The following is a 14,361-nucleotide window of genomic DNA, read 5'->3' on the forward strand; positions in this document are numbered from 1 at the left end:
AGAGTAGAGTAGAGTAGAGTAGAGTAGTAGAGTAGAGTAGAATAGAATAGAGTAGAGTAGAATAGAGTAGAATAGAGTAGAGTAGAATAAAGTAGAGTAGAGTCGAATATAGAAGTGTAGAGTGGAGTGTAGTAGAGTAGAGTAGAGTAGAATATAGTAGTGTAGAGTAGAATATAGTAGAATAGAGTAGAATATAGTAGTGTATAGAGTAGAGTAGAATAGAATAGAGTAGAGTAGAATAGAGTAGAGTAGAATAGAATAGAGTAGAGTAGAATAGAGTAGAATAGAGTAGAGTAGAATAAAGTGGAGAAGAGTAGAATATAGAAGTGTAGAGTGGAGTGGAGTAGAGTAGAGTAGAATATAGTAGAATAGAGTAGAGTAGAGTAGAATAGAGTAGAATAGAATAGAGTAGAGTAGAATAGAGTAGAGTAGAATATAGAAGTGTAGAGTGGAGTGGAGTAGAGTAGAATATAGTAGAATAGAGTAGAGTAGAGTAGAATAGAGTAGAATAGAGTAGAGTAGAGTAGAATAAAGTAGAGTAGAGTAGAATATAGAAGTGTAGAGTGGAGTGGAGTAGAGTAGAGTAGAATATAGTAGAATAGAGTAGAATATAGTAGAGTAGAGTAGAGTAGAATATAGTAGAGTAGAGTAGAATATAGAAGCCTAGAGTAGAGTAGAGTAGAGTAGAAAATAGTAGTGTAGAGTAGAGTAGAATATAGTAGAATCGAGTAGAATATAGTAGTGTATAGAGTAGAGTAGAATATAGTCGAATAGAGTAGAATATAGTAGTGTAGAGTAGAGTAGAGTAGAATAGAGTAGAATATAGTAGAGTAGAATAGAATAGAGTAGAATAGAGTAGAGTAGAGTAGAATATAGTAGAGTAGAGTAGAATATAGAAGTGGAGCGTGGAGTGGGGTAGAGTAGAATATAGTAGAATAGAGTAGAGTAGAGTAGAATAGAGTAAAATAGAGTATAGTAGAATAGAGTAGAATAGAGTAGAGTAGAATATAGTTGTGTAGAGTAGAGTAGAATAGAGTAGAATAGAGTATAATAGAGTAGAATAGAGTAGAGTAGAGTAGAGTAGAGTAGAATATAGTTGTGTAGAGTAGAGTATAATAGAGTAGAATAGAGTAGAGTAGAATATTGGTGTGTAGAGTAGAGTAGAATTAAGTAGAGTAGAGTAGAGTAGAATATAGTAGAATAGAGTAGACTATAGTAGAATAGAGTATAATATAGTAGAGTAGAATAGAATAGAGTAGAGTAGAATATAGTAGTGTAGAGTAGAATAGAGTAGAGTAGAGTAATCCAATCATCCGTATTGTGTATCTAAACAGTGCTACAGACTACAAGGTATTATAGTACCATTCAGTATGTAGACTAAAGCAATTGTACACGAGAGGGCATGTTAAATTACTATTTTAGCCCCTCACTATGTATGTTTTGATGGAAGGTTTTCTCTCCCTTAAGGGATAGGGGCACCATTTTCACTTTGGATGAATCGCGTGCCCATAGTGAACTGCCTCCTACTCTGTCCCAGATGCTAATATATGCATATTATTACTATTGGATAGAAAACACTCTGAATTTTCTAAAACTGTTTGAATTATGTCTGTGAGTATAACAGAACTCATATGGCAGGCAAACTTCCAAACAGGAAGTGGAAATTCTGGGGTTGGTTGATGTTAAACTCATCGTCTATTCACATCCCAGTAAGATATGGATCTGTTCGCACTTCCTACGCCTTCCACTAGATGTCAACAGTCAGTAGAACGTGGAAAGAAGCTTTCTAGTGTGATGTGGGGCCGGATGGGAGGTGTTTGAGTCATTGGTCTGGCAGAATGCTAGTTCCTGGTCATGCGCGCTAATCATGATATGGCCATGTGTTCCATTACTCTGTAGACAAAAACGAATGCTCCGGTTGGAACGTTATTGGATATATATGATAACAACATCCTGAAGATTGATTCTCTACTTAATTTGACCAGTTTATTCGACCTGGAATATAACTTTTTGAAGTTTTCGTCCGAGTTCGTCTGGACATGTGAACTAAACGTGCTAGCAAAAGTAGCTAATTGGACACTAGTAATGGACATTATCGAACAAAACAACGATTTATTGTGGAACTAGGATTCCTGGCACTGCATTCTGATGAAAGATCATCAAAGGTAAGGGAATATTTATGATGTAATTTCGTATTTCTGTTGACTCCAACATGGCGGAGAAATGTTGTTAAATTTGAGCGCCGTCTCAGATTATTGCATGGTATGCTTTTTACGTAAAGTTTTTTAAAAATCTGACACAGTGGTTGTATTAAGAACAAGTGTATCTTTAATTATATGTAAAACATGTATCTTTCATCAAAGTTTATGATGAGTATTTCTGTTATTTGACGTGGCTCTCTGTAATTACTCCGGATATTTTGGAGGCATTTCTGAACATGGCGCCAATGTAAACCGAGATTTGTGGATATAAATATGCACATTATCGAACAAAACATAAATGTATTGTGTAACATGATGTCCTATGAGTGTCATCTGATGAAGATTATCAAAGCTTAGTGATTAATTTTATCTCTATTTCTGCTTTTGTGACTCCTATCTTTGGCTGGGAAAAATGGCTGTGTGTTTTTTGGACTTGGTGGTGATCTAACATAAATATATGTTGTGTTTTTGCTGTAAAACATTTTAAAAATCGGACACGATGGGTAGATTAACAAGATGTTTATCTTTCATTTGCTGTATTGGACTTGTTAATGTGTGAAAGTTACATATTTCAAAAAAATATTTTTGAATTTCGCACGCTGCCATCTCAGCGGAATGTTGTGGGTGTTCCGCTAGCGGAACCCCTGGGCTAGAAAGGTTAATAATCACAGCATTCTTTGGTTGACAGAAAAACTTTCAATCCTAAAATAAACACGTTAGTCTTCTTTATTTGACATGTATTGGGGATGTCAGCTTTGCGAGAGGACTGTAAATCCACCAATATTCAGCAGGGTGAATTGAGATGAGCCCTTATCTTCGGGCTGAGACTGGGTCTCCTGTCTTCCTTCTTGTGGAAGCCCAACCATAATGCAATGTGGCCCAGTGGTAACCTGGGAGGGATGAGGAGGGCCTGGGCCAGCAATCAGTGACAGTAATCTTGGCCTAAATCGGCTGAAATGATGTGTGGATTAACCAGATGGAGAAGCGGCAATCCATCTGATAGGATTAAACTTTCCCAGCCTTTCTCCTCGCCATCTGCTCCCCGTGCTGCCTTGCCTGCCGTGCAACACGCTACACACACACATACAGTAAACACACACACATACAGTAAACACACACACACACAATGAAATTAATACTGAACATACAACAAAAAATGTAGACGTAAACACACACACATCTTAACCCTGGCTTGATCATGCGCTAACAGACAGACAGAAATATGGACACACACACGGACAGCCACACAGACAGACAGCCACACAGCCAGCCAGCAAGCCAGCCAGCCAGCCAGCCAGCCAGTCAGCCAGCAAACCAGACAGACAGACAGACAAACAGACAGACAGACAGACAGACAGACAGACAGACAGACAGACAGACAGACAGACAGACAGACAGACAGACAGACAGACAGACAGACAGACAGACAGACAGACAGACAGACAGACAGACAGACAGACAGACAGACAGACACGGACAGCCACAAAGACAGGGTTTGTGAAGATAACCAAGACTTTTATGACGTTCAGATGAGACTGATAGAAGGTAAAGAATAATTAATGACTGACTGCTATTGCTATAAAAGATTACCAGATCTTTAAGAGTTTATTCGAAAGACAACAGCTGTATAAACATTCTTCCGTGGTGCCCCGACTTCCTAGTTAATTCAATTTACATGATTAGTTTAATCAGGTAATATTAATTACAGAGAATTTATTTGATAAAATAGCATGTCATATCATTTAATTCATAGTACAGACACGACACTCCCATATCTACTGGGTGAAATACCACAGTGTGTCATCACAGCAGCACTATTTGTGACCTGTTGCCACAAGAAAAGGGCAACCAGTGAAGAACAAACACCATTGTAAATGCTACCCATATTTATGTTTATTTTTTTAAATATTTTTTTTATTTTTTTATTTATTTTTTTAGTTACAGCACTGTATATATGCATAATATGACATTTGTAATGTCTTTATTCTTTTGGAACTTCTGTGAGTGTAATGTTTACTGTTAATTTTTATTGTTAATTTCACTTTTGTATATTATCTACTTCACTTGCTTTGGCAATGTTAACATATGTTTCCCATGCCAATAAAGCCCCTTGAATTGAATTGAGAGAGCGAGAGAGCGAGAGAGAGAGAGACAGACACAGACAGACAGACAGACAGACAGACAGACAGACAGACAGACAGACAGACAGACAGACAGACAGACAGACAGACAGACAGACAGACAGACAGACAGACAGACAGACAGACAGACAGACAGACAGACAGACAGAGATGCTGTAGTGTTCCTCCTTGTCACACAGAGAGATGGAGGTGGAAGACTAGACTATAACACTAAAACCATGTCACTTAAATATCTACTACAAGGACTTATTCTATTTTCAGACCAAAGCAGCTACTTCTCATGACCCCAGGAGGGGCATATCACCCCATCCAACGCCGCTGGAGAATAAGCACATCACATGTTCCATCTGATGAGGAATATGAGAAAACCTATTCTGTCTCACTCCTGAATTTGAAGGTTATTGGATTTGTCTAAACAGCCCAGTGGCTGTGGAGATGGCATGCAGGTACTCTGGGCCCTGGTACATGCATGGCTGTAGTGTTAAGGAGTTCCTCTAACCTGTCTGGCTGACCCCGAGTCTGTAGTGCTGCAGACAGACAGAGAGAGAGAGAGAGAGAGAGAGAGAGAGAGAGAGAGAGAGAGAGAGAGAGAGAGAGAGAGAGAGAGAGAGAGAGAGAGAGAGAGAGAGAGAGAGAGAGAGAGAGAGAGAGAGAGAGAGAGAGAGAGAGAGAGAGAGAGAGAGGCTCAGGGTTAAGGCCCCCTGACTCTGAGGAAATATGTGTTCTGCCTTAAGCCTCTGGATCCTCATGAAGCATTTGTGCAATCAAAGACAACGGGCTGCACTTGGGAAATGACTGATTTGTTGCTCAGTCTCGTCCTCTCAGAGCCCCCGAAAAGACTTTTTGCTCGGCAATGAGGGACAAAGTGAATTTTCCTGACTATTTTACCCTTCCATTATTGAGAAGGGGAGCTGTCAATGGCAATCCTATGGGATGTGATTATGTGTTTATGTGTTTATGCTGAGCACATGAGAGACAGAGAGGCAGTGGTGTGTGTGTGTCTGGCCCTGGTGCATATTTAATCATGAGATAATAGAGTGTAGAAGTATGCAATCTGACAGGGTCATTGTGCTGTGGCTCTCCCCCTCTGTCTCCCCCACCCTGTCTCCTCCCACCCTGCCCCCTCCCACCCGGTCTCCTCCCACCCTGTCTCCTCCCACCCTGCCCCTCCCACCCTGTCTCCCCCACCCTGTCTCCTCCCACCCTGTCTCCCCCACCCTGCCCCTCCCACCCTGTCTCCCCCACCCCTCCCGCCCTGCCCCTCCCACCCTGTCTCCCCCACCCTGTCTCCTCCCACCCTGTCTCCCTGCCTCCCCCCACCCTGTCTCCTCCCACCCTGCCACCCTGTCTCCCCCACCCTGTCTCCCCCCACCCTGCCACCCTGCCTCCCCCACCCTGTTTCCTCCCACCCTGCCACCCTGTCTCCCCCACCCTGCCACCCTGCCACCCTGTCTCCCCCACCCTGTCTCCTCCCACCCTGCCACCCTGCCTCCCCCCACCCTGTCTCCTCCCACCCTGCCACCCTGTCTCCTCCCACGTTCCAATCGTATACAAACAGACAGACAGCAAAGACAGACAGACAGACAGACAGACAGACAGACAGACAGACAGACAGACAGACAGACAGACAGACAGACAGACAGACAGACAGACAGACAGACAGACAGACAGACAAATGGACAAAGTCAGGCAGATGGACAAACACAGAGAGACAGAGACTCAGACTCATATACTGTAGACTGACTGACAGACAGACAGACGGTCAGACCAGAGGGCAGACTGACTGACAGACAGACAGATGGTCAGACCAGAGGGCAGACAGACTGAGAGACAGACAGACGGTCAGACCAGAGGGCAGACTGACTGACAGACAGACAGACGGTCAGACCAGAGGGCAGACAGACTGAGAGACAGACAGACGGTCAGACCAGAGGGCAGACTGACTGACAGACAGACAGACGGTCAGACCAGAGGGCAGACTGACTGACAGACAGACAGCCGTACAGTAGAAAAGTGAGAGGGTGCCTACCATGCTCCAGGTAAGACTGCGTACCTTCCGAAGGATCCAGTCTACGAGCCCTGCGGCCGTGTTTGGAGTTGTTGTGGACAAACATGTTGTCAGAGACCGCCAGGACATGTCCGTCCACACTGACCGTAGTAGACACCACCACCTGGACATAGACACACACAGAGGTCAAAGGTTAGGATATTTTGACAAATCTGGGGTGTCTCCAGATCGATCATCTACAACCATAACATATTCCCCAGTGAAACAGGGTGCTGACTTAATGTAATGTCAATGAAAATGTGAAACTCCTAGTCCAGCCAGCTTCTATGCACTTTCAATAACCAACAATCAAAAAATACTAAATTACAAAAATAAAAAACAAATGATAAAATAAAAATATATATAAAACATTTAAAATATAAAATAACCAACAATTTGTACTTCTTCATATAAGAACGTCTGTGTTTTAATGTACTCTGTGAATGTACTCTTCTCTCCCTCTCTCCCTTTCTCCTTCTCTCCTTCTCTTCCTCTCTTCCTCTCTTCCTCTCTCCCTCTCTCCCGCTCTCCCGCTCTCCCTCTCTTCCTCTCTCCTTCTCTCCCTCACTCCCTCTCTCCTTCTCTCCCTCTCTCCTTCTCTCCTTCTCTCCCTCTCTCCTTCTCTCCTTCTCTCCCTTTCTCCTTCTCTCCCTTTCTCCTTCTCTCCTTCTCTCCCTTTCTCCTTCTCTCCTTCTCTCCTTCTCTCCCTTTCCCCTTCTCTCCTTCTCTCCCTTTCTCCTTCTCTCCTTCTCTCCCCCTCTCCTTCTCTCCCCCTCTCCTTCTCTCCTTGAGACTCGGGACTGCTGGCTGGTAGAATGACATGCAGATTAATTTAATTAGAAGCGTCCCTCATTCGAGAGCCCAGAGACAATAGGAGGTAACTAATGGGTTGGTGTTGCTGAGTGCTGAGTCCATTACTGTGGGCCAATAGGAACCGGGCTGGACTAGGCTGAGCTGTGCTAAGAGGACTCCCCTGGTGCTCAGAAAAGCCTCTAATCTCTGCAGCTTCAAAAGGCTCCTGCCTCTCTTGAAAAGGACTTGGCAAACACCAGCGCTAGTCTCCCTGGACAGACACCTCCCTGTCTGTCTAACTCCCTGCCCCAATCCCCACAGCAGCTCACAGCTCTAACTCCCCTCTCTATGTTTCCTTCATTGTCAACCCCTCTCTCTCTCTCTATCTCTCTCTCTCTGCTTTCTGAGCCCCTCTCTGTGGCCTGCCAGCCTCCCTCTAATTACACTGTCACCACTGGACCAGAACCACACGGACACACAACACATGCCTGAGACCCAGCTCAACACTGAAACCCAGCTGAACACTGAGACCCACCTCAACACTGAGACACAGCTCAACACTGAGACCCACCTCATCCCTGAGACCCACCTCAACACTGAGACCCACCTCAACACTGAGACCCAGCTCAACACTGAGACCCACCTCAGTTGAGACCCACATCAACATTGAGACCCAGCTCAACACTGAGACCCAGCAACACTGAGACCCACCTCAACACTGAGACCCAGCAACACTGAGACCCACCTCAACACTGAGACCCTGCTCAACACTGAGACCCACCTCAAAACTGAGATCCCTCATCCCTGAAACCCAGCTCAACACTGAGACCCACCTCAACACTGAGACCCAGCAACACTGAGACCCACCTCAACACTGAGACCCACCTTAACACTGAGACCCACCTCAACACTGAGACCCACCTCAACACTGAGACACACCTCATACCTGAGACCCTCTAGGGAGTTTTTTTCTATCCACTGTGCTTCTATATCTGCATTGCTTTCTGTTTGGGGTTCTAGACTGGGTTTCTGTACAGCACTTTGTGAGAGTGGATAGAGAGGGATGAGAGGAGGAAGACAAGAAAGAGGACAGAGATGAGGAGAGTGGATAGAGAGGGACGAGAGGGGGAAGACAAGAAAGAGGACAGAGATGAGGAGAGTGGATAGAGAGGGACGAGAGGGGGAAGACAAGAAAGAGGACAGAGATGAGGAGAGTGGATAGAGAGGGACGAGAGGGGGAAGACAAGAAAGAGGACAGAGATGAGGAGAGTGGATAGAGAGGGACGAGAGGGGGAAGACAAGAAAGAGGACAGAGATGAGGAGAGTGGATAGAGAGGGACGAGAGGGGGAAGACAAGAAAGAGGACAGAGATGAGGAGAGTGGATAGAGAGGGACGAGAGGGGGAAGACAAGAAAGAGGACAGAGATGAGGAGAGTGGATAGAGAGGGACGAGAGGGGGAAGACAAGAAAGAGGACAGAGATGAGGAGAGTGGATAGAGAGGGACGAGAGGGGGAAGACAAGAAAGAGGACAGAGATGAGGAGAGTGGATAGAGAGGGACGAGGGTTAAATAAATAGATCAGAGGGGGACAATGAGACGGAGATGAGGAGATGAGAGAGGAAGAATAAAGAGAGAAGGGAATAAGACATTTCATTTATTTTATTAACCTGGAAGCGGCGCATGTCCCGTGGGTTCCCCGCGTTCTTCAGACAGTTCTGGTTGCATTTCAGGAAAAACTTCAGGAAGAACCTAGAGAACACACAGAAGGAGGAGAAGTCAGTTGTCTATGTCACTACAGTTTGTAAACACACGTTGTCTATGTCACTACAGTTTGTAAACACATGTTGTCTATGTCACTACAGTTTGTAAACACACGTTGTCTATGTCACTACAGTTTGTAAACACACGTTGTCTATGTCACTACAGTTTGTAAACACATGTTGTCTATGTCACTACAGTTTGTAAACACATGTTGTCTATGTCACTACAGTTTGTAAACACACGTTGTCTATGTCACTACAGTTTGTAAACACACGTTGTCTATGTCACTACAGTTTGTAAACACACGTTGTATATGTCACTACAGTTTGTAAACACATGTTGTCTATGTCACTACAGTTTGTAAACACATGTTGTCTATGTCACTACAGTTTGTAAACACATGTTGTCTATGTCACTACAGTTTGTAAACACACATTGTCTATGTCACTACAGTTTGTAAACACACGTTGTCTATGTCACTACAGTTTGTAAACACATGTTGTCTATGTCACTACAGTTTGTAAACACACGTTGTCTATGTCACTACAGTTTGTAAACACACGTTGTCTATGTCACTACAGTTTGTAAACACATGTTGTCTATGTCACTACAGTTTGTAAACACACGTTGTCTATGTCACTACAGTTTGTAAACACACGTTGTCTATGTCATTACAGTTTGTAAACACACGTTGTCTATGTCACTACAGTTTGTAAACACACGTTGTCTATGTCACTACAGTTTGTAAACACACGTTGTCTATGTCACTACAGTTTGTAAACACACGTTGTCTATGTCATTACAGTTTGTAAACACACGTTGTCTATGTCATTACAGTTTGTAAACACACGTTGTCTATGTCACTACAGTTTGTAAACACACGTTGTCTATGTCACTACAGTTTGTAAACACACGTTGTCTATGTCACTACAGTTTGTAAACACACGTTGTCTATGTCACTACAGTTTGTAAACACACGTTGTCTATGTCACTACAGTTTGTAAACACACGTTGTCTATGTCACTACAGTTTGTAAACACTCGTTGTCTATGTCACTACAGTTTGTAAACACACGTTGTCTATGTCACTACAGTTTGTAAACACTCGTTGTCTATGTCACTACAGTTTGTAAACACACGTTGTCTATGTCATTACAGTTTGTAAACACACGTTGTCTATGTCATTACAGTTTGTAAACACTCGTTGTCTATGTCACTACAGTTTGTAAACACATGTTGTCTATGTCACTACAGTTTGTAAACACTCGTTGTCTATGTCACTACAGTTTGTAAACACATGTTGTCTATGTCACTACAGTTTGTAAACACACGTTGTCTATGTCATTACAGTTTGTAAACACTCGTTGTCTATGTCACTACAGTTTGTAAACACATGTTGTCTATGTCACTACAGTTTGTAAACACATGTTGTCTATGTCACTACAGTTTGTAAACACACGTTGTCTATGTCACTACAGTTTGTAAACACACGTTGTCACGTCATTACAGTTTGTAAACACACGTTGTCTACGTCATTACAGTTTGTAAACACTCGTTGTCTACGTCACTACAGTTTGTAAACACACGTTGTCACGTCATTACAGTTTGTAAACACACGTTGTCACGTCATTACAGTTTGTAAACACTCGTTGTCACGTCATTACAGTTTGTAAACACACGTTGTCTATGTCACTACAGTTTGTAAACACACGTTGTCTATGTCATTACAGTTTGTAAACACACGTTGTCACGTCATTACAGTTTGTAAACACACGTTGTCTATGTCACTACAGTTTGTAAACACACGTTGTCTATGTCATTACAGTTTGTAAACACACGTTGTCACGTCATTACAGTTTGTAAACACACGTTGTCTATGTCACTACAGTTTGTAAACACACGTTGTCTATGTCATTACAGTTTGTAAACACACGTTGTCACGTCATTACAGTTTGTAAACACTCGTTGTCTATGTCATTACAGTTTGTAAACACACGTTGTCACGTCATTACAGTTTGTAAACACACGTTGTCTATGTCATTACAGTTTGTAAACACACGTTGTCACGTCATTACAGTTTGTAAACACACGTTGTCTATGTCATTACAGTTTGTAAACACTCGTTGTCTATGTCACTACAGTTTGTAAACACATGTTGTCTATGTCACTACAGTTTGTAAACACACGTTGTCTATGTCATTACAGTTTGTAAACACTCGTTGTCTATGTCACTACAGTTTGTAAACACATGTTGTCTATGTCACTACAGTTTGTAAACACATGTTGTCTATGTCACTACAGTTTGTAAACACACGTTGTCTATGTCACTACAGTTTGTAAACACACGTTGTCACGTCATTACAGTTTGTAAACACACGTTGTCTACGTCATTACAGTTTGTAAACACTCGTTGTCTACGTCACTACAGTTTGTAAACACACGTTGTCACGTCATTACAGTTTGTAAACACACGTTGTCACGTCATTACAGTTTGTAAACACTCGTTGTCACGTCATTACAGTTTGTAAACACACGTTGTCTATGTCACTACAGTTTGTAAACACACGTTGTCTATGTCATTACAGTTTGTAAACACACGTTGTCACGTCATTACAGTTTGTAAACACACGTTGTCTATGTCACTACAGTTTGTAAACACACGTTGTCTATGTCATTACAGTTTGTAAACACACGTTGTCACGTCATTACAGTTTGTAAACACTCGTTGTCTATGTCATTACAGTTTGTAAACACACGTTGTTACAGTTTGTAAACACACGTTGTCTATGTCATTACAGTTTGTAAACACACGTTGTCACGTCATTACAGTTTGTAAACACTCGTTGTCTACGTCACTACAGTTTGTAAACACTCGTTGTTACAGTTTGTAAACACTCGTTGTCTATGTCACTACAGTTTGTAAACACTCGTTGTCTATGTCATTACAGTTTGTAAACACACGTTGTCTATGTCATTACAGTTTGTAAACACACATTGTCTACGTCACTACAGTTTATAAACACTCGTTGTCTACGTCACTACAGTTTGTAAACACACGTTGTTACAGTTTGTAAACACTCGTTGTCTATGTCATTACAGTCTGTAAACACACATTGTCTACGTCACTACAGTTTGTAAACACTCGTTGTCTACGTCACTACAGTTTGTAAACACTCGTTGTCTACGTCACTACAGTTTGTAAACACTCGTTGTCTACGTCACTACAGTTTGTCTATGTCACTACAGTTTGTAAACACACGTTGTCACGTCATTACAGTTTGTAAACACACGTTGTCACGTCATTACAGTTTGTAAACACACGTTGTCACGTCATTACAGTTTGTAAACACACGTTGTCACGTCACTACAGTTTGTAAACACTCGTTGTCTACGTCATTACAGTTTGTAAACACACGTTGTCTACGTCACTACAGTTTGTAAACACTCGTTGTCTACGTCATTACAGTTTGTAAACACTCGTTGTCTATGTCATTACAGTTTGTAAACACACGTTGTCACGTCACTACAGTTTGTAAACACTCGTTGTCACGTCACTACAGTTGTGTCAGTGGCCAAATCGTGTACCACAGTGTATTTGTTTGTGCTGTCAACAGCTCGTCACCTGGCGGTGAGACCCATGAAGGTCACGGACACAGGATTCCCCGGGTCATGAACTTTCAGCCTCCTGAAATGTCCACATAGCCTCACACACACAGAGGACACACTACACACACACACACAGAGGACACACTACACACACACACACGTACACGCGCACGTACACACGCACGCAGACACAGCAACAGGCAGTGGTGAAATGTGGAGCAGGTCCATCTGTCGCTGGGCAGAGACGGGTTTGACAACCCACTGATCCACAGCCTTATGTGGCCATGTCTCACAGAGAAGGTCACTAGGGACCAGCCTGCCTGGCCGAGAACGACACACGCACGCACGCACACACACACACACACACACACACACACACACGAAAGCTGGGATAGGTGGTGTGTGTAAATGTCAACACATTCCAGGGGACTAGGGGAAACTACCCGGTGGCTGACAGCATGATGATGTCCAGCCAAATGATGTCCGCATAACAGGAGGACGCAGATAAATGAACACACGGATATTATCACACGTCCAAACCACAGGATCAATGCGTCAACGTGATATTCCACATCACATTCAATAACATAGAATAATATCCCATTTAGCAGACACTTTTATCCAAAGCCACTTACAGTCACGCATGAGTACATGTGCATACAAGGGTGGCCCCAGGAATCAAACCCACAATCCTGGCATTGCAAGTGCCATGCTCTGCCAGCTGAGCCACACGGGACCACAATGTGCTATAAGCATAGATTCATAGACCTAATTAGTCCACTACTTCTCTCTAGTTATATACCTCCATCTCATCTTCTCTCTAGTTATATACCTCCTTCTCATCTTCTCTCTAGTTATATACCTCCTCATCCTTCTCGACTCTCAATTCAATTCAATTCAATTCAAGGAGCTTTATTGGCATGGGAAACATGTGTTAACATTGCCAAAGCAAGTGAGGTAGATATTATACAAAAAACTCTCACTGTCTCTCTCTGTCTTTCTCCCTCTGTCTCTCTGTCTCTCTCTGTCTTTCTCCCTCTGTCTCTCTCTGTCTCTCTGTGTCTTTCTCTCTCTGTCTCTCTCTGTCTCTCTCTGTCTCTCTGTCTTTCTCTGTCTCTCTCTGTGTGTTAGAGGGATAGCGTTACCAGAGAGAAGAGTCAGTAATTGAGTTGTTGAGGCTGTCGTCACCTCCCCTCCCCAGGCCCAAAAAGCAGCTGTGTCACTCAGTCAGAAGGAGCAGATCTGAGCTTGGACTCCCTCTCTATAGAACCACTATACTACCTCTCTATAGACCCACTATACTACCTCTCTATAGACCCACTATACTACCTCTCTATAGAACCACTACCTCTCTATAGACCCACTATACTACCTCTCTATAGACCCACTATACTACCTCTCTATAGAACCACTACCTCTCTATAGACCCACTACCTCTCTATAGACCCACTATCTCCATATAGACCCACTATACTACCTCTCTATAGAACCACTACCTCTCTATAGACCCACTACACTACCTCTCTATAGACCCACTACCTCTCTATAGACCCACTATACACCTCTCTATAGACCCACTACCTCTCTATAGACCCACTATACTACCTCTCTATAGACCCACTACCTCTCTATAGACCCACTACCTCTCTATAGACCCACTACCTCTCTATAGACCCACTACCTCCATATAGACCCACTACACTACCTCTCTATAGACCCACTACCTCTCTATAGACCCACTACCTCTCTATAGACCCACTATACTACCTCTCTATAGACCCACTACCTCCATATAGACCCACTACCTCTCTATA

At 43.0% G+C, this 14,361-nt stretch overlaps 1 protein-coding gene across 8 annotated transcripts in view; it reads right to left on the minus strand.

The window, feature by feature from the left end:
* The window catches only part of LOC139537810 (transcription factor COE1-A-like), a 310,976-nt gene that overhangs the window by 110,190 nt on the left and 186,425 nt on the right, over positions 1 to 14,361 (minus strand). For 5 of the 8 annotated variants that reach the window (XM_071339612.1, XM_071339617.1, XM_071339615.1 and 2 more), the window contains exons 7-8: positions 8,849 to 8,930; positions 6,372 to 6,513 (exon numbers count right to left, since the gene is read on the minus strand). In XM_071339612.1, coding sequence (XP_071195713.1) covers positions 6,372 to 6,513; positions 8,849 to 8,930 — 224 coding nt within the window. The remainder of the gene's footprint in view (positions 1 to 6,371; positions 6,514 to 8,848; positions 8,931 to 14,361) is intronic. The other 3 variants (XM_071339613.1, XM_071339618.1, XM_071339616.1) reach the window with 1 other exon arrangement.

This window comes from Salvelinus alpinus, chromosome 13 (assembly GCF_045679555.1).
Source record: "Salvelinus alpinus chromosome 13, SLU_Salpinus.1, whole genome shotgun sequence".
NCBI lineage: Eukaryota > Metazoa > Chordata > Actinopteri > Salmoniformes > Salmonidae > Salvelinus > Salvelinus alpinus.